The sequence below is a fragment of the Argopecten irradians genome, chromosome 3, assembly GCF_041381155.1.
Source record: "Argopecten irradians isolate NY chromosome 3, Ai_NY, whole genome shotgun sequence".
NCBI classification, from domain to species: Eukaryota; Metazoa; Mollusca; class Bivalvia; order Pectinida; family Pectinidae; genus Argopecten; species Argopecten irradians.
The window spans coordinates 40,399,730-40,423,348 of NC_091136.1; the positions used below are offsets into that span (position 1 = coordinate 40,399,730).

The following is a 23,619-nucleotide window of genomic DNA, read 5'->3' on the forward strand; positions in this document are numbered from 1 at the left end:
TCTTTTAAAGCTATTTAAGATAATTATCTTGATTATATAACCGTGATAAATTAGTAATAATGTTTAAAGTTTGCCATAGTTTAGATAATTCCTCATTACATGTACATGAATATAATGCAACAGAGATAATAGGCCGGGATCTAGGGGGGGGGGGGGGGGGGGGGGGGGGGGGGGGGGGGGTCTACGTGCCCCCCCCCCCCCCCCCACAACTTAACGAACCAATGTTTTTCTGAACCCTTATGACCCACTGATAACGAAATCGAGAGGTAACATTGTATAAACTGGGATGAACTTCCGGTTATGACGTCATCAAGATGGCCGCCATCTCGAATTTCACTAAAGATTGAAAAATAGTCATAACATTGACATTTTTCAACCGAAGAAGACAAATGAGGCATCAAAATGACCACAATAGAACAACAAATACATATCAGGACCATATAACCCAATATATATAGTTATTTCTACGCAGGAAATGAAAAAATCGGATTTTAAGCTCAAAAATGGTAATTTTTAAGCAAATTTTTCATATTTGGCTTGACGCAGCAAAAATGTTTGCCAACAGCAAACTATTATTTCTAATCAGTTATTTGACCTTTTATCAATCAGTAAAAACAACACCAACAAAAAAAAAATAATGTTAACATCGTATGAGCTCCGGTTATGACGTCATCAAGATGGCCGCCATCCGAATTTCACTAACAATTGAAAAATAGTCATAGCATTAACATTTTTCAACCGAAGTAGACAAATGAGGTATCAAAATGATCATAATAGAACATCAAATTCATACCAGGACCACATAATTCAATATAGGTAGTGAATTCTAGGTAGGATTGAAAGATTGAAAAATAGTCATAACATTGACATTTTTCAACCGAAGTAGACAAATGAGGCATCAAAATGACCACAATAGAACAACAAATACATATCAGGACCATATAATCCAATATATATAGTTATTTCTACGCAGGAAATGAAAAAATCGGATTTTAAGCTCAAAAATGGTAATTTTTAAGCAAATTTTTCATATTTGGTTTGACGCAGCAAAAATGTTTGCCAACAGCAAACTATTATTTCTAATCAGTTATTTGACCTTTTATCAATCAGTAAAAACAACACCAACAAAAAAAATAATGTTAACATTGTATGAGCTCTGGTTATGACGTCATCAAGATGGCCGCCACCCGAATTTCACTAACAATTGAAAAATAGTCATAGCATTAACATTTTTCAACCGAAGTAGACAAATGAGGTATCAAAATGATCATAATAGAACATCAAATTCATACCAGGACCACATAATTCAATATATGTAGTGAATTCTAGGTAGGAAATGAAAAAATCGGATTTTATAAGCTCAAAAATGATAATTTTTTAGCAAATTTTTCATATTTGGTTTGACGCAGCAAAAATGTTTACCAACAGCAAACTTTTATTCGTAAACAATTATTTGACCTCTAATCACTCAGTAAAACAATCAAATGTATAGAGATATAAAAAAGAATTATTGTTATACCATCATTAAGTTTACAAAACATCACCGGGTGCGTATACTGGGTATATGCTATTTTTCTAACTCCAAACCGCTGACACTACAGTTTCCTGGTGTATTATAAGTTCCTTAAATAAATTTGACTATTGGCGATTTATAAGTAGGAAACATGATTGTAATGTTGACAGAATATCTAGCCGCGGGTAGGACAAGTCATAGTTTCGTTTATTTCCTATGCATATTATTAGCAAAATGTCAGATGGTTACCACAATGTCACATATTTCTTTCACTGGTTCTCAATTATAACCATTATCATTGTGCGTGCTTTCCCACCTCACTGCACTATCCTCTGACGTGACTCGGCATGTCTGGTAGCTAGTACATGCAGTCCAAATCAGAGTAATCGAGATATCAGTATCCAATTTGTCGAAAGCCAGAGCGTCGTCTTCGATGTCGATGAGTTGATGTGACACTACATTACCAGTGGTGTTCTAGCCTGTCATCTTTCATGGCCAATCCATGGCCAGAGTTTATATCAGGAACAACAGGTTCAGGGATGTGGGATTTCCTTCAGATTCTAATATATCGTATATGCTGCTTCAGACTTCTCAGGAAATTACACCAGATCCAGATTCTTCGAATGGTGGAATGATTCAAGCACCATTCATCAACCTTGTGGACACTCTTGCGACTATAGATGGCACAGGTTATATCCTCGAGGTCTTTAATGAGGTCATAAATGTTAAATGTTTTTCATTGGTCAGACTTTCACATGTCCCTTGAAGGTACTGGTTGTGTCGCATCTGGTGTATGCGTGGATACACCATTGAAGACTCTCCAGAAAAAGTTTTCTACAGTGCTCTCCAGACTTGGCAAAGAGAGGAACTTCACTATAGACCTCATTTCATTTATGACCTCAAAGAATTCACCTGTGTCATCTATGGTCACTGAGGGTTCACAAGAATGAGGAATTGTGCTTCATACGAATTAAGGAGAAGCAACTCAACCCTTCGCAGAATGTGGCTCTGGTGTCTTTTCCATCCTACCGGAGAGGTCTGGAACATCATATACGATATGTGAATCACTAGGTTGAAAACAGGATGAGCTCCCACATCCGCAAACCCGATATTTTTGATGTTACCTCTGGCCATGGACGGTTGACAAGTTAGAACCACGATGGTAAACCGGTAATGTAATGTCACCTCAGCTCATCAGCTCATCGACACTCTGGCGAGAAAGCACGCACAAAGATAATGCTTATCATTAAGAACTATTGAAAGAAATATGTGATACTGCAGTAATCATCTGACATTTCCTTACGTTATACACAGAAAAATAAAGTTAATAATGGATGCGCTATTTCTAAAAGAAACAAATTTCGGAAAGTGTCGTGGTATTAACGGAAACAAATGCTTTCTTCAGTTTTAATTTGATACCCTATTAGTTGGCGTTGTGCAGTAAAAATTCATTGAGACGCTACTAGTCTACAAACTTTCGAACATGAAAACGGATTTTGTTAGGAAATTGTCAAGTCCCACTTAGATATTAAGCCAACTTAAAATTCAAATGTGTTAAGATATGAATCGTCAATTGCCAATGTTATCTTCAGGAAGTTCTAAGACATCCGGAAACTGTAGTGTCAGCGGTTTGGAAAAAACAGCAATCATATACCCTGTATACGCACTCGGTAATGTTTTGTAAACCAAATGATGGTATAACAATAATTCTCTTTTGCATTTCTATATATTTGTGTTGTTGTTGTTTTTACTAATTAATAAGAGGTCAAATAACTGATTAAGAATAATAGTTTCTTGTTGGGAAACAATTATAGCTGCGTCAAACCAAATATGAAAAATTTGCTAAAAAATTATCATTTTTGAGCTTAAAATCCGATTTTTTCATTTCCTACCTAGAAATCACTACATATATTGAATTATGTGGTCCTGGTATGAATTTGATGTTCTATTATGATCATTTTGATACCTCATTTGTCTACTTCGGTTGAAAAATGTTAATGCTATGACTATTTTTCAATTGTTAGTGAAATTCGGATGGCGGCCATCTTGATGACGTCATAACCGGAGCTCATACGATGTTAACATTATTTTTTTTTTGTTGGTGTTGTTTTTACTGATTGATAAAAGGTCAAATAACTGATTAGAAATAATAGTTTGCTGTTGGCAAACATTTTTGCTGCGTCAAGCCAAATATGAAAAATTTGCTTAAAAATTACCATTTTTGAGCTTAAAATCCGATTTTTTTCATTTCCTGCGTAGAAATAACTATATATATTGGGTTATATGGTCCTGATATGTATTTGTTGTTCTATTGTGGTCATTTTGATGCCTCATTTGTCTTCTTCGGTTGAAAAATGTCAATGTTATGACTATTTTTCAATCTTTAGTGAAATTCGAGATGGCGGCCATCTTGATGACGTCATAACCGGAAGTTCATCCCAGTTTATACAATGTTACCTCTCGATTTCGTTATCAGTGGGTCATAAGGGTTCAGAAAAACATTGGTTCGTTAAGTTGTGGGGGGGGGGGGGGGGGGGGTGCACGTAGACCCCCCCTAGATCCCGGCCTATAAGTACAGTAAGTCATGAACTCAGAATTTGAATATTTTGCATTGAGTCTATTGTGAATATTTTGCATTGAGTCTATTGCACGATGACTTGCATGACTAATTCTGAATTCCGTTTGATAAATATGTGAATAACATATCCCCATTTGGCAAAATGTCCTTTCATACTATGGTACTTTACGCATGTGGATTTACATGTTTAAAATGGTTTTTTTTTCATTGTAACAGGAGCGAGACGGGCACAGTTTGTTAATAACTACAAACTACACCCGGCTCCCTACCTGTGCGTTTCAACCCAGATTCGTAGGGTTTATGCTTGACTTTTGCCGGTGAATGAAAACGAGACAAATACTTTTTAACACGTAACAATATTTATTTATAAATAACGACATATTACATATTAAACGATGTATTACACAAGACGTAGGGCCCAACAACAACGAGACTAAGACATATATTTACAAAATATCCCCCGTCAACCCCTCCATAGCCCACCTACAACCCTATCATCCTATACCTATTAACATGCCCCCTTCCTGCTTTACACCGCACTGAAATAGACATAACACCCCTTTATATACCCTGACTATAACTATACATGCACGATCAACCAATACGAAGACGGAACACAACACAGGCGCTCGATACAATGACATATTATAGACGACAGCTACACGTGTACAAGATACACACGCACTCTAACAGCTAGCACAGGATTACGACACCATATATATTCCCATAAAACACAAACTATTTACAAGCCCTGCTACATCACCATAATATGTTTGAATGAAAGAACATCAATGACTCGTCAAAGAGATAATATTGTCATGTATAAACCACTTCCTTATTTCATGCACAAAGACGCAGATACTGAAAGATAAAGCAAGTATATATTTACATAATAGGCTTGAATTGACGGATGAATTTGTGCGAGTGTCGGAGTTTTTCGGCTGATGTATGTATTTTCGTTTGTAGTTATTGCCGAAACCAGAACTGGGAAGCGTGTCAAAGCTGGTTTGACTACTGGGAACTGTACAGGACAACCGACATGTCCTTTTTTAGTCTGTACACTCTGTGTAAGGAGGTGGAAATCAAGCTCCTGTCCATATCTGTCAGTCACGGAAAACCACAAAAGAGATGGGAAGACCTGAAAGAAAGCATTGAAGAAGTAAGTTGATGTTTATTGTTTTCTGTTGATACAACATAAAAATAAAATTACACTTTATGTAATAGGTAAGACACCACATGAATTTTATCCCGAGGGTTTATCTTGTCGCACACTCAAGCAGTGGATATTTTTTTTTCTTAACCGCTCGCTTTCTGGTGTATTTACTGTTGTGATTGCATAAATGCATGACAACGGCATATAAAATGTCTGTGCATGCAGACTTCTTTGCAAATATCTTATGCTCACTAAAAGTGTGGGTATACCTGTCCAGATTAAGAGAAAGATATGTCTTACACTCACCGGAAGTGTGGATATTTAGGGTAAAATAGAGAGAGAGAGAGAGAGAGAGAGAGAGAGAGAGAGAGAGAGAGAGAAGGAGAGGGATGTTTGATCTAATATTTCTAAATACTATATGTTTATAATATACATATCTTAGTATTGAAATGAAACCTAAACATAATCCGAGTTTCAAGGTATAAGTTATATGTTTTATCGGTAAAGGGCGCTTACAAACATTTCCAAAGAGAAATTACTGGGCGGCTTGCTCATCACAAAATTACATACGGCATGAGATCTCCTGATATGACGACTGCAAATAAATAGTCTTCTTCATTAATTTCAGGACCTTGAATTCCTAATGACCATTATAACCACCTTCCCAGGACTGAAGCCGCGAGTGTTACACCTAAAATCTTACTGGTGTGCTCTGTGTGGCCAGACCAGAAAAGCAAAGAAAAATTTGAGGAGAGCAGGTCTTGTAGCCAGGAAACAGGGCAATCAGTCCGAATGGCGATGGATCAAGCATCACAAGCAAGCTTGGTTCAGAACACCAAAAGGATGTAAGCAGTGGCTAACTGTTCCAAAGGAGAACTACCTCAACAACAGGCTGTGGATGCCGGAAAGGGGCAAGCTTTTCACGTGGCCTCTAAGATAAATAGGATGCTTGCTTAAGGTATCTAAAAGGCATGAACTGATTACATACATTTTTTCATCCTCTAGAATGGATTTCTGATAGACGCGATCTACCCAAGAAACATATAATGTGGAAGAAACATCTACACGATGTTAACTAATCAGGAATTCATACATATTTTGAGAAAGCAATATCTACTAGACATTAGTCGATAAAAAAAATCGAAGAAATTAACTAGTCATTACTAGAGATTACCATAGATGTGAAATAATATCCGCAATACGCTAATAGGTAGATAGTCTTGACCTGTTAATATGTTTGATGAGAAATGAACAAAAGTAATTTTAATAGAAGTTGTTAAGCTTTGTGAAATGATGTATTTAAGATTGGTAAAATAGAAAACCATCATGTTAAGAATATTTAAAAATAGTATGTGAGCGTGTACTTTTGTTTGTAAAACGTTGAAGGAATTAGATTGATATTATTATTTACAATGCAATCGTACCAGGCAATGTGCAAATGAATGTTTGGGAGGAGTTAAGTTCTAAAGTAGTAAAGAAATAAATATGCTCTGTAATTGTAAAAAGGAACCTTGTTTATATATTGAGAGAAGTAAAGCAACGTTTTTGACAGCCGTGAGTTAAGTAAGTGTTAAAGAGATGTGTTTGAAAGAATACTGAAATATTCATATTCGGCATCGCAGAAGAGAATTGTTTTTATTTATATTAAGAGTAAAACATGTTAATAACATATCCAAAATGTTTCATGTACTTTTACATGACCATTAATGAATCTAAAATTGTTATTTTCGTCGGAGAAAATAGTTAAAACAAAATGTATCATAAATATTTCGTTGGATTGTTTTCATTTGATTTTTAATTCGTATTCATTAAAGTGAACAGTTTAAGGAAATCTATTTTTGTCCGAATATGTTGGACAGAACATGCGAAAGAGAAAACGCCATACTATTAAACATTACTCTGTAATGAAATACGGAGTCGTAAGTGGTGTCTCTGCAGCGTTAATAGTTGGAAACACCACCATTTCCCCATCACTACTCAAGGAACCCCGACAAACAGGGAAAACTAGGGTATAGTGTAACATATTTTATACAATGTCTGATATCATACCTTTGTATTTTGTAAAGATCTGTCACGATTATCGTTTAGTTCAACATCAGCCCATGACACTTTCTGTAATCATTTATTATAATGTTTACCTAATATGATCTATAACTCATTCTAGTTTTTCAAACTCTATCTTTCATATATGCATTCTTTGCTTCATTCTTCTTCTTCTTAATATCATTAATAACTAATCAAATGAGATAATTATTAATTAATAATTTATTTATACGAATTGGTGTAACTTAACCTACCAAATATATTTAGATGTAGATTTAATAAGATTGTTTTCTATTTCTTTCAGTGGATGGCTATTGTGTTATAAATGGCCTTTATAACCTATATTTGTTTGGTAAATAGAGCTAATATCACCATATAGACATACAAAAATCACCATCAAGTTTATATCAAATCACATCACTCTCATTTTGTGAAACATATACTATAAAGAATTTATATCGATAGCTGAAATATTCTCTTCATTAGGAAGTTACCTGCAATTAATTTCATTTTAGCGTTTTATTTAAAAGGACGAAACTTTAGAACTAATCCATATTCGTCTTTACAGGGCTATGAGACGAAAAGACGATAATTCAATGTTTTTTTGTTTTTTGTTTTAATTTTTACTTTATGGGGGCGAAAGGGCACAAATTATGATGGCCTTGTATAATTATCAGAATTTGTCTTTTCTGAATCATACATTCGCTAAAAAAGGGACCTTGTACTTTGTGTTAACCAGCTGCTAGACGGTTTCAACACAAGTCCATTAGACATGTGCATAGAAATATTTTGAATTACTGTGATAGCATGGAAGCGCAGCATACCAGAAAGGGGCAGGAGGATAAAAAGGAAAACCGTTGTTGCCGCCTGCTTGGTGAAGAAAAAGAGATAGTGTTAATAAAGAAGAAAGGCTTGCTGAAATATGACGCGTGAATCATGTAAATAGATATGAATGGATGTACAACTATTTCAAAGTTCAACGAAAATGTTGACCATAGAGTTTGGAAATGAGTACGTAAACCAACTCGTGCGTGTGTAAATCATATACATATGAACTCCCTAAAATTCTTAGCTTGAAATGTCAAACATTTCATTCAAGTTTCTAAATTAATTCATATAATGTAAATGATATACAGTGCAGAAAAAATTTAAAATATGTATACAACATGGTTTTTACTTTTACATAATATTTGTACAGTTATGTCATAGTTATTGTAATACAGATGTCTCAATGCAATGAAAAACTTGCTCGCAAGTTTTCTTCCCCCTGAGTTTAGACAATATACGTTGAAGAGTTTCATTGTCCTCTATTAGTTGATAGGTCAAATACAGAGCGATATTTTCTTTGCTACCGTCCACACACCGCAGCAAATGTGCATGAATATGATCCGATGTCATCTTTTCGTCGCCAATAAATCCAAAAAGATCAATATAGATCATGGTGCCGAATTCACATTGATGAGATGTACATGCAGATATCATCTTTGGATATATTCCGTTGTCGAATTCCCATTGCTTGGCGTCGCTGCAAGAGGCCAGGATATCAGTTTGTGAAAAAATGCGTTCCACGTTTGCCGACATGAGCTCATATGGTACGGAAAAGACGACGATTTTGTTTTCTGGGAAGAAGTGCCGCTTAGAATTTTGGGACAAAATCACATCATGAAAATATGATTTATCAACATGCATTGGTAGCGTAGAATTCTGCTTGGATACCAGCAATGGTTTGAGAGATGTCTTGGTGGTCGTGTATTCCAGGACATTCTGAAATAACAAGTGGATTAATGATAAATATTTATAAAGGTTTTTAATAATTCCCGGTTTATTGTGAAGTTTCTAATGAAACAAACTAACAATCTATCAATCATTTTTGTTCCATTCATGGTGTCATAAGTAATTCATGTCACGTCAATGTCCATATTGTGCCATCACAATTATCATATGATAACTTTTTGACATTCTATGGGATAATCAAGTCAGATTAAAATCACTTGTTTATTCTCCGTAACTCTCTTGCCGAAGTAAATAATGTACAAGCCATGTTGATAATTTTAATCTAATATCAGACTATATCTTTATATTATCTGATCGCATTATGTTTGGTCAAAAGTCATTGGTCAATAAGGTCAAAAGTCATTGGTCAAGATGGTCAAAAGTCATTGGTCAAGATGGTCAAAAGTCATATGATTGGTCTAGACGAAGGTTACTAAGTAATTTATATTGACAGAAGAGGTTATATATGTAATCTTTTGATTACAGGTCGGGACTTTCAATCCACCAGAAGAAATTGATCAATTTCGTTTTTTGGTTGACCAACTCGCTTTAGAAATGATATCAATATTTTGGCTTTGGTTTGCGTTCGATGGAGACTAAACGACATGAAGTAATTATCTCGAAATAGGTAGTACCTTGTTTAAACATCGAGTTATATCATATTAGTTTGATCTAGACCAGTGTGGTAATACGTTTATCATGGCCTTTCAGTTATACGAGATCGAGAAAATTACCCGCTTTAAGATAAGTTTTGCGGGTCCTTTTAGTAGCTTCTCAGATATTTTAGGTGAAACCGTTAACAGCATTGTGTTAGCCTTAGTGGGAAGATTCATCATGCAGTACTGTCTCATCTTTTTATAAATTCCTTGACCTTCATATCCTTTTCGTACACGTGCTGCCCGTACGCTTACTCTTGCATTGTCATCAATGGCGGCAGCAAACACAAAACTGACCTGTAAACCCAAATGATAAAATAAAAAAGACGTAATTTCTTTCATTAATTCGCAGTTAGATATGTCAGACACTGAACACGTCATAAAACGAATTATGTCTAGATGACTTCCCTCTCCAATATATGTTGTAAATTAATTCATTGCTTCTGAATATTGCTGCTCAATATGCACATCATTTTGACATTTTTGCCATTCAATAATCAATAACTTGTCTTATCCTGGATTTTTTTTTATTTCGATGTACGTCATTCCTGCACCATCACCATTACGTGATCACATCAGGCCAAACCTTAAGTAGTCCACTGTTTTCAAGCTCGCAGTAATCATATTAAAAAAGTGTCAGGCCTATATATAGAGGAAATGTAAAAAGCTGTGTCTCTAAATGAAAAGATAATACATCATTGATATCATGAAATTATTTGGAGGTTAACGCCCTTGTACGGACAAGAGAAACATAAGAAAAGGTGTCGAAAGGTCACTTTGCATCCTTTCTAGTTCAACCAATGTGTTAATACAATAATAATAATAAATGTGAGAATGATACTTACCATGATATTATTTATATACCCGGCAAATCCTGTTTCAGTTTTTAGGAAATGATGGTACATATCTTTTATGTAGTCCAAACCGTCGTACAAATGTTCCCGGACAGCAATTACCTCGTCGTAATCATCAGCATTAGTTTTTCTGAATCGCACATTCGCCATTATTTTAATTAAATGGTTTTGACGTACAAATGTTAATTTTCTGCTTTCAAAGTTGCACTCCAGCGCTGTTATGTAGAAACTGATACAAAATGCATGCTATAATGTCACTCAGATACGGCAACATATGCATTGCCATTCTTGTTATCCATTGCCAGCTCTTTCACAGTGCAGTAGGATCGGTGATTGGTTTCGTCAGTAGCCTGATAGTGTTCGTCAGTAAGTAATGGATATATCTGTTATCTTGCAGGTTCAATTGTGTATGCCCAATACCGAATTTAGTGTATCTTTACTCGTATATATTGTACATTGAACTTGTGAGGATGTGTAATCACATCAGTTATTCATAACGCCACCTATGATTTTTTGCTTTGCTGATATGTTTACAACTAAAATAAACGTGATGTATTTGATGTTGCGTTCCATTTTGTTGTTCTTGTTACTGTATTCATGAAAATTATAAGTGTTATTAAAGATGCTTTACCGCTGACAAATGAATTTTTTTCGCTATCAAAAACAGGAGCAGATGAATTTGTATTTTCCATTAGACATATATATATACACGATTAAACATTTTTTTTTGATTAATTGATGAATATGGTTTATGCTTTGTCGGCGGTGGAGCATTTTTATATGGGGCAAAGTAATTCCATCAGCGTGGACAAAATGTTGCCGAATTTTCGATGCGATCTGCCCCTTTATCAAATCAGAAAAAGAATAAATACAAGGATGGTCACAAATGTTCACAAAAACAATGAACACTTCGTCTCTTTAATGAGTTGCGATCGCCGAAGGCTTATATGGTTTATCTAATGAACGACATATCCAAATGGTCTACAAGTTCAATCAAAAATCATAAATCATTTACATGCGTAGAGTTGCTATTAATATACACATTCAATTTTGACGCATTAAATACTCCTACCAATAACTAGATCTACAGACCATCCATAATTAACAAACTAGAAACAGCACCACCCATTAGCAAAACAGATCATGCCATTTTATATACAGCAGTCGACGTTAGACCAAACAAAATCAAAACCCGCAATGTATTGTTATACATGTACATTACAGGGAATTGGGACAACGTCAGATAAGACCTCACGTCAGTTCTCCAATATGGGATCCGACCTCGCGACCCAGAGGATAAGGGCTTGTGTTAATATGTCGGGACACGGCCTCCGCGGCTCCGGACCTCTAATTCACATTTAACTATATATGTATATATCTGTTCGTGACGAGAATAGCGATTTAAAGGCTTTGATTTTGTAAACACCGAAACAAGCAGATGTATAAATGGAAACGCCGCCATAGTAGTATTGTGCCTACATTTGTACAATCCATGTTTATGTTCGGTTTCTATCCATCTTCTTAACAGTTTTTGTTTATTTACATAGTCATCGTTTTCGTATTAAAAATATATAATTTTACTTTGCAGAAAAAAGGTGCAGAATGTGATAATAAATATTTTCCCCAAAGTAGCCTCACCATTATGTTGACTAATACTACGGTAGGTACTGCCACCATAATGGTGTCATTTCCCCTAAGTAGCCACACCTTTATGTAATACCTATGGTAGGTACCGCCACCATATTGGTGTCTTTTCCCCTAAGTAACCACACCTTTATGTAATACCTATGGTAGGTACCGCCACCATATTGGTGTCATTTCCCCTAAGTAACCACACCTTTATGTAATACCTATGGTAGGTACCGCCACCATATTGGTGTCATTTCCCCTAAGTAACCACACCTTTATGTTGACTTACCTATGGTAGGTATTTCCACCATATTGGTGTCATTTCCCCTAAGTAACCACACCTTTATGTAATACCTATGGTAGGTACCGCCACCATATTGGTGTCATTTCCCCTAAGTAACCACACCTCTATGTTGACTTACCTATGGTAGGTACCGCCACCATAATGGTGTCATTTCCCCTAAGTAACCACACCTTTATGTAATACCTATGGTAGGTATTTCCACCATTACGGTGTCATTTCCCCTAAAGTAACAACACCACTATGTTGACTAGTACATTTTCATATGGAAGGGACCGCCACCATTATGGTGTAATTTCCCCGAAGTAGCCACACCATTATGTTTACTAGTATCTATGGTAGGTACCGCCACCATTGATCGGCTTTAATTTCATAAAAACACATCGCTTGCCTTGCAAATGGACGTTTTTGATAACATAACGCAAATATGGCATATGGGAAAGCATTTTGATAATCCAATGTGGATGAATATATTGTCAGAAATTTTAGCTCTTCATCACCACATGTCGTCTCCAGTCTTTGAGTGTTTCATTATATATCTTAAACATATTAACACTCGATTTTGAGTTTTAGATACGCTTATGGTTTTCTGGTGATATCAATTCGGTCAGATTTCTTCACTTTGTACTGAGTTTCATCATAACAGATAATAAACAAATTTCAAATAGTTAAAAAATAATAAGTAAATAAATATGGCTACGTTCCAGAGGATGCCCCACCTTCCTCATGCTATCTTTTGTTTACACAAATACCCATGATGTTAAGTTACTATGACGTTGTCATTATAATGATGTCATTATCCCGACACGTGGCAACGTTTATTTACTTATCATGTTTTATACCAATTATTTGTATTAAATAACAATAAAAGATATAGATTTTTTATTTTTTTTTTTTTATTTTATTGAAATTAAAACAAACAAATATGTAAATAAGAAAAATAAAAATAAATATGTGATGCGTTAAAGAGTTTGAACACAAAAATTCTTATTACAATTTTGAGTAACACATGGTACGATATAGAGTTCATTTTACAGAATTTGCTAATTAAAAATGTAAAACATTATACCATTGAAACTGTTCTGCTCTTAAAATTATATCACATTTGCGACTCTTTATACGGAACCGATACACAAAGCTCTCCTTCAGAATTTTTCGAACACGAGATGTTACCAATGTCAACATTGTCCGGCAATGTGTATTGTCTGGCATAATACTCAGTACGAATCAACCCGTCATCACTCTCATTCTTCTCGGATTTCACCAGTAATGAGTTACCCTTAACTAGCACTTTGACGTCATCGCCTGGAAATTGTTCTTTGTTGAATGAAAGTTTAAAGTTTTTCACGTTGTCGTCAGTGACTCTCTTCTCGTCCACATCACGTGTCACCGATGTCTCCTCAACATTTTCCTCTGAGTTTTCGGCATATTCACCATTAGGACTCGTTAATTCCTCGTGGAATGGAAACTGCTCGTGTCCAACAACGACGTTTGTTTCCTGGGCATCAACGTCTTTATTGAAACTTGGACTTTGGGGTTCAACATGTTCAAAGTCATCTGGGTACTCAATGGTAACTTCTGTGTCTTTCTCCTCACTACCCTCATCGTCGTGACCTTCAATATGTTCCTGCTGGTGTTCAGAAACATTATCTTGGGTTTGTTCGTCCTTCGGTTTTTGTAAAGTCACCACCAGTTCCTTTGTGTTATCTTCGTCTTTTGTAACGAATTTTGCTTCTATTGTCAACATACCGTCTGGTGTGAAGTGACTTTTCATGGAATCGATGTCAACCTCATCAGGTATGGTTATGTTTCTGTGACTCTCGTAAACGTCGGAATTGTCTCCCTCTCCCTCGGTCCGGCGGGCCTTAATCAAGATTCGTCCATCCCGGGTGGTTATTGTGACGTCATCGGGTCCGTACCCTTTCAAATTCAGCCTGTGTACCCATTTTTTGGAAGTTGGAGGTGCGAGTTTCTCGCATTGTCTCTCAGCTACGTGTCCAGTCATAGCGCTAAGTAAGGGGAGGAGGATTCTTTCCGTGAATTCATGTACCCCGCTGTCCCTAGGGTGTCGGGACAAAGGCCTTTGGTTGAATGCATGTCGGCAAGTTGTCGGCTGTGGGTTCCGATGTGACTGTCGTCGGTCCCAGCAATACTCTGGATAGTGACGAGGAACAGCTCTAACGGTAAACATGGTGTCACTTATAATAGTATAGTAAATTATAGGCTGTAAAGTATATATTGCTGTACTGTAAAAGTATTCGGTAGAGCTCTCTTCTCCTTTCGGCTTCAAACCTTGTATGGTTAGCTGTGGTTTGTGTAACGCCTTATATACAAATTGATCTTCTGTGGAGAAAACGCGAGAAAAATCTATATCGAGAAACATCTACAAACACCTAGTATGTTACTCAAAATAGATATGTTGTTTACGTCGTGTTGTTGACATGAAGTGGCGTATGTTTCCAGATAATTCGAGAACCATCATTTACTACATCATTGTGAATAGCTCAAGTTTTGGTAAATTTAGAAATGTGAATTCGTCATGAATCTATCTATCCAATATCTCACACGTCATTATTAAAACGTTCCAATTGTTGACCTAGATACATGTTTATACTGTCAGAGTGGCTAGGGGAATTCCCTTATCGATAGATCGCTATAGTGTATACAGGTATATGGTTAAAATTAGAAAGTTCAACAGAGGAAAATAGGCACAAGTTATTCATCAATATGTTTTACTCTAGTGTACATTGATATTTGCGGGACATCTACAACAATTTAAGTCATTCACATATCATAATACATTACGATACGTTTTAAAACCAGTTGCTCGATTTGATAGCTCGTGTGTTGATGTCAACGAAGAGATTTCCATTTCCCATATAGAAATATCTTTTTATTTCATTGGTTTAAAATTATATTAACAACCAGAGTCATATGCGGACGTGCTAGGTTTATGAAGGAAAGTACCTGTCAACTGCCCATAGATTCCAATCTGACTTCGAGTGATTATGGTTATATGTCATGGCATCTTATCCACTCTACAATCGGGGCTCCAAGAAATAAACCTTGATTAACGCAATAAATATTCAATAATAATATTATAAAAAAAATGTTTACTGAGAAACATGTTTACGCTATGACCAACCGTTAATTTATCACAATATCCTCTTGTTTGTAAATATAATAATGATTTAGATATTAAGTACATTGACCGAAAAACAGAAAAATTCATATATTAAAACTATCACTGAAGATAAAATTAATATTATTACGGAATGCGTGAATCTCTTGTATAACAGTTACAAATAAATGTATATGCTAATACGACAAAGTAATACGACAAAGCAATGATTATAATTGTATAACAAATTTCATAACATGTATTCAAAATATAGTATGAATTTTACATATACTTTAATTAATATTGAAATCATAATGAATCATGATAATGATGTTACTAAACAGTTTCAAGACACTTACATGGTAACATAAAAAATAAAGAAGTTTGAATCAAAATTATAGTACATGTAATAGGAATATTACTAGGACTGGTTAAGGGATTAAAACTTGGTTCCCTGATGTTTTCTAAAAGACCGTTAAAAAGAAGTGATATGTTTTCCGAAATATGAACAAATGTCAGTTTCAGTGCTTCAATGCGGTATTTCCCAACTTTTTGTATTGCTCAACAGTTTGTTTGGAGAAGTTGTTCTACGAATTTGATTAAAACCTTGACAAGGCTGTTTTAGGTTACCAGGATACTGCTGATATATCTAATGTGTTTAACTGGCTTCTAAAAGCTGGTCATCAATATTTTATTAGAGTGATGTACTTTGGTGTCATGCGCTGCTTTCCATTCAGTAAACTGTTAATACCGATTCCTAAAAAACCGTATAGTGGACTATTTTATTAATTCATTTGTAAATATTAATTTTGTGTATGCGTGTGTTTTAGGAAATAAGATTTGGAACAAGTAAAATAACAAAAGATAACTTCTTTTGATAAAAACCTCAGGTAACATGTGCTAGTTTTTTTTTAACCAGTTATATATTTTCAATGATTTTGGCTGTAATAAGCTTTTATCAACCCTGATAATATTCCTATTATATGCACTAGTATATCGTTATCAACTTCTTGATTTTTTTCTTTTACCGTATTAGTTTCTTAATCTTGAGTGATTTGTGTCCAAGCAGTTTTGTAACATCATTTTCCTGATGTACAATGTTTTCAATATAATCTAAAAAAAAAATCATGCTGTTTTTTTGTATACAGACTATGAGGTTTTTGCCATTTATTTGCATATACGTCCTTGCATGTACGTAAAACATTTAAGCATGGTGTTCATGTATTCCGTGCTCATAGTAATTAACAATAGCTTTAAAGTTTAATTGCTTTTGTGTTACTGTTTATGTTTAATGCCCTGTTGTCTAAACTATTATTTTGTTTTACGTAGAAGAGGGTCATCTCATACTAGTATATTAAACTTGACTATAATGTAAACGTGTTTATCATGTATACAAATGTACACACACTACATAGGATCTATCGACAAGGGGATTCCCCTTACCATTGAGAAATCGTGTTTGTATGCACACCTGTCAATCTATAAGTAAACAGTATATGTATAATAAGTTTTAATAATGTCGTGTACGATAACGGATTTTTAATTTCAGCAAAACTTGAGTCATTCACAATGATGTAGTAAATAATGGTTCTAGAATGATCTGGAAACAGGCGCAACTCCGTGTTAACAACACGACGTAAATCGTGAATCTATATATAGTAACAAACTAGAAACAGCACCACCCATTAGCAAAACAGATCATGTCATTTTATATACAGCAATTGACGTTAGACCAAACAAAATCAAAACCCGCAATGTATTGTTATACATTACAGGGAATTGGGACAACGTCAGATAAGACCTCACGTCAGTTTTCCAATATGGTATCCGACCTCGCGACCCAGAGGTTAAGGGCTTGTGTAAATATGTCGGGACACGGCCTCCGCGGCTCCGGAACCTCTAATTTACATTTAACTATATATGTATGTATCAAGGCTTTGATTTTGTAAACACCGAAACATGCAGATGTATAATTGGAAACTCCGCCATAGTAATGATGTGCCTACATTTGTACAATCCATGTTTATTTTCGGTTTCTATCCATCTTCTTAACAGTTTTTGTTTATTTACATAGTCATCGTTTTCGCATTAAAAATATATAATTGTTCAAAATTTCACTTTGCAGAAAAAAGGTGCAGAATGTGAGAATAAATATTTTCCCCAAAGTAGCCTCACCATTATGTTGACTAATACCTACGGTAGGTACTGCCACCATAATGGTGTCATTTCCCCTAAGTAGCCACACCTTTATGTAATACCTATGGTAGGTATTTCCACCATTACGGTGTCATTTCCCCTAAGTAGCCACACCTTTATGTAATACCTATGGTAGGTACCGCCACCATAATGGTGTCATTTCCCCTAAGTAGACACACCTTTATGTAATACCTATGGTAGGTACCGCCACCATAATGGTGTCATTTCCCCTAAGTAGACACACCTTTATGTAATACCTATGGTGGGTACCGCCACCATAATGGTGTCATTTCCCCTAAGTAGACACACCTTTATGTAATACCTATGGTGGGTACCGCCACCATATTGGTGTCATTTCCCCTAAGTAACCACACCTTTATGTAATACCTATGGTAGGTATTTCCACCATAATGGTGTCATTTCCCCTAAGTAACCACACCTTTATGTAATACCTATGGTAGGTATTTCCACCATATTGGTGTCATTTCCCCTAAGTAACCACACCTTTATGTAATACCTATGGTAGGTATTTCCACCATTATGGTGTCATTTCCCCTAAGTAACCACACCTTTATGTAATACCTATGGTAGGTATTTCCACCATTACGGTGTCATTTCCCCTAAGTAACCACACCTTTATGTAATACCTATGGTAGGTATTTCCACCATTACGGTGTCATTTCCCCTAAGTAACCACACCTTTATGTAATACCTATGGTAGGTATTTCCACCATTACGGTGTCATTTCCCCTAAGTAACCACACCTTTATGTAATACCTATGGTAGGTACCGCCACCATATTGGTGTCATTTCCCCTAAGGTAGACACACCTTTATGTAATACCTATGGTAGGTACCGCCACCATAATGGTGTCATTTCCCCTAAGTAGACACACCTTTATGTAATACCTATGATGGGTACCGCCACCATAATGGTGTCATTTCCCCTAAGTAGACACACCTTTATGTAATACCTATGATGGGTACCGCCACCATAATGGTGTCATTTCCCCTAAGTAGACACACCTTTATGTAATACCTATGGTGGGTACCGCCACCATAATGGTGTCATTTCCCCTAAGTAGACACACCTTTATGTAATACCTATGGTAGGTACCGCCACCATATTGGTGTCATTTCCCCTAAGTAACCACACCTTTATGTAATACCTATGGTAGGTATTTCCACCATAATGGTGTCATTTCCCCTAAGTAACCACACCTTTATGTAATACCTATGGTAGGTATTTCGACCATATTGGTGTCTTTTCCCTTAAGTAGCCACACCTTTATGTAGTAGGTATTTCCACCATTACGGTGTCATTTCCCCTAAGTAACCACACCTTTATGTAATACCTATGGTAGGTATTTCCACCATTACGGTGTCATTTCTCCTAAGTAGCCACACCTTTATGTAATACCTATGGTAGGTATTTCCACCATTACGGTGTAATTTCCCCTAAGTAGCCACACCTTTATGTAATACCTATGGTAGGTATTTCCACCATTACGGTGTCATTTCCCCTAAGTAACCACACCTTTATGTAATACCTATGGTAGGTATTTCCACCATTACGGTGTCATTTCCCCTAAGTAGCCACACCTTTATGTAATACCTATGGTAGGTATTTCCACCATATTGGTGTCATTTCCCCTAAGTAACCACACCTTTATATAATACCTATGGCAGGTATTTCCACCATAACAGTGTCAATTTCCCCTAAGTAACCACACCTTTATGTAATACCTTATGGTAGGTACCGCCACCATTTGGTGTCATTTCCCCTAAGTAACCACACCTTTATGTAATACTTATGGTAGGTAGCGCCACCATATTCTCGTCATTTCCCCTAAGTAACCACACCTTTATGTAATACCTATGGTAGGTATTTCCACCATTATGGTGTCATTTCCCCTAAGTAACCACACCTTTATGTAATACCTATGGTAGGTATTTCCACCATTACGGTGTCATTTCCCCTAAGTAACCACACCTTTATGTAATACTTATGGTAGGTACCGCCACCATATTGGTGTCATTTCCCCTAAGTAACCACACCTTTATGTAATACCTATGGTAGGTATTTCCACCATTACGGTGTCATTTCCCCTAAGTAACCACACCTTTATGTAATACCTATGGTAGGTACCGCCACCATATTGGTGTCATTTCCCCTAAGTAACCACACCTTTATGTAATACCTATGGTAGGTATTTCCACCATTACGGTGTCATTTCCCCTAAGTAACCACACCTTTATGTAATACCTATGGTAGGTATTTCCACCATTACGGTGTCATTTCCCCTAAGTAACCACACCTTTATGTAATACCTATGGTAGGTATTTCCACCATTACGGTGTCATTTCCCCTAAGTAACCACACCTTTATGTAATACCTATGGTAGGTATTTCCACCATTACGGTGTCATTTCCCCTAAGTAACAACACCTTTATATAATACCTATGGTAGGTATTTCCACCATTACGGTGTCATTTCCCCTAAGTAACCACACCTTTATGTAATACCTATGGTAGGTATTTCCACCATTATGGTGTCATTTCCCCTAAGTAACCACACCTTTATGTAATACCTATGGTAGGTATTTCCACCATTATGGTGTCATTTCCCCTAAGTAACCACACCTTTATGTAATACCTATGGTAGGTACCGCCACCATATTGGTGTCATTTCCCCTAAGTAACCACACCTTTATGTAATACCTATGGTAGGTACCGCCACCATATTGGTGTCATTTCCCCTAAGTAACCACACCTTTATGTAATACCTATGGTAGGTATTTCCACCATATTGGTGTCATTTCCCCTTAGTAACCACACCTTTATGTAATACCTATGGCAGGTATTTCCACCATTACGGTGTCATTTCCCCTAAGTAACCACACCTTTATGTAATACCTATGGTAGGTATTTCCACCATTACGGTGTCATTTCCCCTAAGTAACCACACCTTTATGTAATACCTATGGTAGGTATTTCCACCATTACGGTGTCATTTCCCCTAAGTAACAACACCACTATGTTGACTAGTAGATGTTCCTATGGTAGGTACCGCCACCATATTGGTGTAATTTCCCCGAAGTAGCCACACCATTATGTTTACTAGTATCTATGGTAGGTACCGCCACCATTGATCGGCTTTAACTTCATAAAAACACATCGCTTGCCTTGCAAATGGACGTTTTTGATAACATAACGCAAATATGGCATATAGGAAAGCATTTTGATAATCCAATGTGGATGAATATATTGTCAGAAATTTTAGCTCTTCATGACAACATGTCTTCTCCAGTCTTTGAGTGTTTCATTATATATTTTAAACATTTTAACACTCGATTTTGAGTTTTAGATACGCTTATGGCTTTCTGGTGATGTCGCTTCGGTCAGATTTCTTCACTTTGTACTGAGTTTCATCATAACAGATAATAAACAACATTCAAATCCTAAAAAAATAATAAGTTAATAAATATGGCTACGTTCCAGAGGATGCCCCACCTTCCTCATGCCATCTTTTGTTTACACAAATACCCATGATGTTAAGTTACTATGACGTTGTCATTATAATGATGTCATTATCCCGACACGTGGCAACGTTTGTTTACTTATCATGTTTTATACCAATTATTTGTATTAAATAACAATAAAAGATAAGAGATTTGTTTTTTTTTATTTTATTGAAATTGCAACAAACAAATATGTAAATAAGAAAATAAAAATAAATATGTGATGCGTTAAAGAGTTTGAACACAAAAATTCTTATTACAATTTTGAGTAACACATGGTACGATATAGAGTTCATTTTACAGAATTTGCTAATTAAAAATGTAAAACATTATACCATTGAAACTGTTCTGCTCTTAAAATTATATCACATTTGCGACTCTTTATACGGAACCGATACACAAAGCTCTCCTTCAGAATTTTTCGAACACGAGATGTTACCAATGTCAACATTGTCCGGCAATGTGTATTGTCTGGCATAATACTCAGTACGAATCAACCCGTCATCACTCTCATTCTTCTCGGATTTCACCAGTAATGAGTTACCCTTAACTAGCACTTTGACGTCATCGCCGGGGAACTGTTCTTTGTTGAATGAAAGTTTAAAGTTTTTCACGTTGTCGTCAGTGACTCTCTTCTCGTCCACATCACGTGTCACCGATGTCTCCTCAACATTTTCCTCTGAGTTTTCGGCATATTCACCATTAGGACTCGTTAATTCCTCGTGGAGTGGAAACTGCTCGTGTCCAACAACGACGTTTGTTTCCTGGGCATCAACGTCTTTATTGAAACTTGGACTTTGGGGTTCAACATGTTCAAAGTCATCTGGGTACTCAATGGTAACTTCTGTGTCTTTCTCCTCACTACCCTCATCGTCGTGACCTTCAATATGTTCCTGCTGGTGTTCAGAAACATTATCTTGGGTTTGTTCATCCTCCGGTTTTTGTAAAGTCACCACCAGTTCCTTTGTGTTATCTTTGTCTTTTGTAACGAATTTTGCTTCTATTGTCAACATACCGTCTGGTGTGAAGTGACTTTTCATGGAATCGATGTCAACCTCATCAGGTATGGTTATGTTTCTGTGACTCTCGTAAACGTCGGAATTGTCTCCCTCTCCCTCGGTCCGGCGGGCCTTAATCAAGATTCGTCCATCCCGGGTGGTTATTGTGACGTCATCGGGTCCGTACCCTTTCAAATTCAGCCTGTGTACCCATTTTTTGGAAGTTGGAGGTGCGAGTTTCTCGCATTGTCTCTCAGCTACGTGTCCAGTCATAGCGCTTAGTAAGGGGAGGAGGATTCTTTCCGTGAATTCATGTACCCCGCCGTCCCTAGGGTGTCGGGACAAAGGCCTTTGGGTGAATGCTTGTCGGCAAGTTATCGGCTGTGGGTTCCAATGTGACTGTCGTCGGTCCCAGCAATACTCTGGATAGTGACGAGGAACAGCTCTAACGGTAAACATGGTGTCACTTATAATAGTATAGTAAATTATAGGCTGTAAAGTATATATTGCTGTACTGTAAAAGTATTCGGTAGAGCTCTCTTCTCCTATCGGCTTCAAACCTTGTATGGTTAGCTGTGGTTTGTGTAACGCCTTATATACAAATTGATCTTCTGTGGAGAAAACGCGAGAAAAATCTATATCGAGAAACATCTACAAACACCTAGTATGTTACTCAAAATAGATATGTTGTTTACGTCGTGTTGTTGACATGAAGTGGCGTATGTTTCCAGATAATTCGAGAACCATCATTTACTACATCATTGTGAATAGCTCAAGTTTTGGTAAATTTAGAAATGTGAATTCGTCATGAATCTATCTATCCAATATCTCACACGTCATTATTAAAACGTTCCAATTGTTGACCTAGATACATGTTTATACTGTCAGAGTGGCTAGGGGAATTCCCTTATCGATAGATCGCTATAGTGTATACAGGTATATGGTTAAAATTAGAAAGTTCAACAGAGGAAAATAGGCACAAGTTATTCATCAATATGTTTTACTCTAGTGTACATTGATATTTGCGGGACATCTACAACAATTTAAGTCATTCACATATCATAATACATTACGATACGTTTTAAAACCAGTTGCTCGATTTGATAGCTCGTGTGTTGATGTCAACGAAGGGATTTCCATTTCCCATATAGAAATATCTTTTTATTTCATTGGTTTAAAATTATATTAACAACCAGAGTCATATGCGGACGTGCTAGTTTATGAAGGAAAGTACCTGTCAACTGCCCATAGATTCCAATCTGACTTCGAGTGATTATGGTTATA

The 23,619-nt window shown here is 36.2% G+C and overlaps 4 protein-coding genes across 4 annotated transcripts in view; 1 reads left to right on the top strand and 3 right to left on the bottom strand.

The window, feature by feature from the left end:
• LOC138319669 (adenylate cyclase type 10-like) overlaps positions 1–11,130 on the top strand; it is a 30,992-nt gene extending 19,862 nt beyond the window's left edge. Inside the window, exons 31-32 of the mRNA XM_069262817.1 lie at positions 5,058–5,250; positions 5,873–11,130. Coding sequence (XP_069118918.1) covers positions 5,058–5,250; positions 5,873–6,184 — 505 coding nt within the window. The 3' untranslated portion in view covers positions 6,185–11,130. The remainder of the gene's footprint in view (positions 1–5,057; positions 5,251–5,872) is intronic.
• On the bottom strand, positions 8,497–10,720 carry LOC138318580 (histidine N-acetyltransferase-like). Its single transcript, XM_069261078.1, has 3 exons — positions 10,562–10,720; positions 9,795–10,013; positions 8,497–9,051 (listed from the first exon to the last, which is right to left on the bottom strand). Exons 1-3 carry the CDS (start codon positions 10,718–10,720, stop codon positions 8,497–8,499), a joined length of 933 nt encoding a protein of 310 aa, XP_069117179.1.
• Positions 11,131–13,380: 2,250 nt separating the features above from the next.
• LOC138318581 (uncharacterized) lies at positions 13,381–14,804 on the bottom strand. Its single transcript, XM_069261079.1, has one exon. The coding sequence runs from the start codon at positions 14,689–14,691 to the stop codon at positions 13,600–13,602; it is 1,092 nt and encodes a 363-aa protein (XP_069117180.1). The 5' UTR covers positions 14,692–14,804; the 3' UTR covers positions 13,381–13,599.
• Positions 14,805–21,489: 6,685 nt separating this feature from the next.
• LOC138318582 (uncharacterized) lies at positions 21,490–22,905 on the bottom strand. Its single transcript, XM_069261081.1, has one exon. It carries the CDS (start codon positions 22,792–22,794, stop codon positions 21,703–21,705), a length of 1,092 nt encoding a protein of 363 aa, XP_069117182.1. The 5' UTR covers positions 22,795–22,905; the 3' UTR covers positions 21,490–21,702.
• Between the last annotated feature and the right edge of the window lie 714 nt (positions 22,906–23,619).

Bases quoted from the DNA above. Each gene is read 5' to 3' on its own strand.
- LOC138318580 (XM_069261078.1), bottom strand. From the start codon at position 10,720: ATGGCGAATGTGCGATTCAGAAAAACTAATGCTGATGATTACGACGAG. The intron at 10,014-10,561 runs GTAAGTATCATT...TTGGGTTTACAG, and splicing joins GGTATATAAATAATATCATG to GTCAGTTTTGTGTTTGCTGC. The intron at 9,052-9,794 runs GTAATTTTCTCG...TTGTTATTTCAG, and splicing joins CAAAACTTATCTTAAAGCGG to AATGTCCTGGAATACACGAC.
- LOC138318581 (XM_069261079.1), bottom strand. From the start codon at position 14,691: ATGTTTACCGTTAGAGCTGTTCCTCGTCACTATCCAGAGTATTGCTGG.
- LOC138318582 (XM_069261081.1), bottom strand. From the start codon at position 22,794: ATGTTTACCGTTAGAGCTGTTCCTCGTCACTATCCAGAGTATTGCTGG.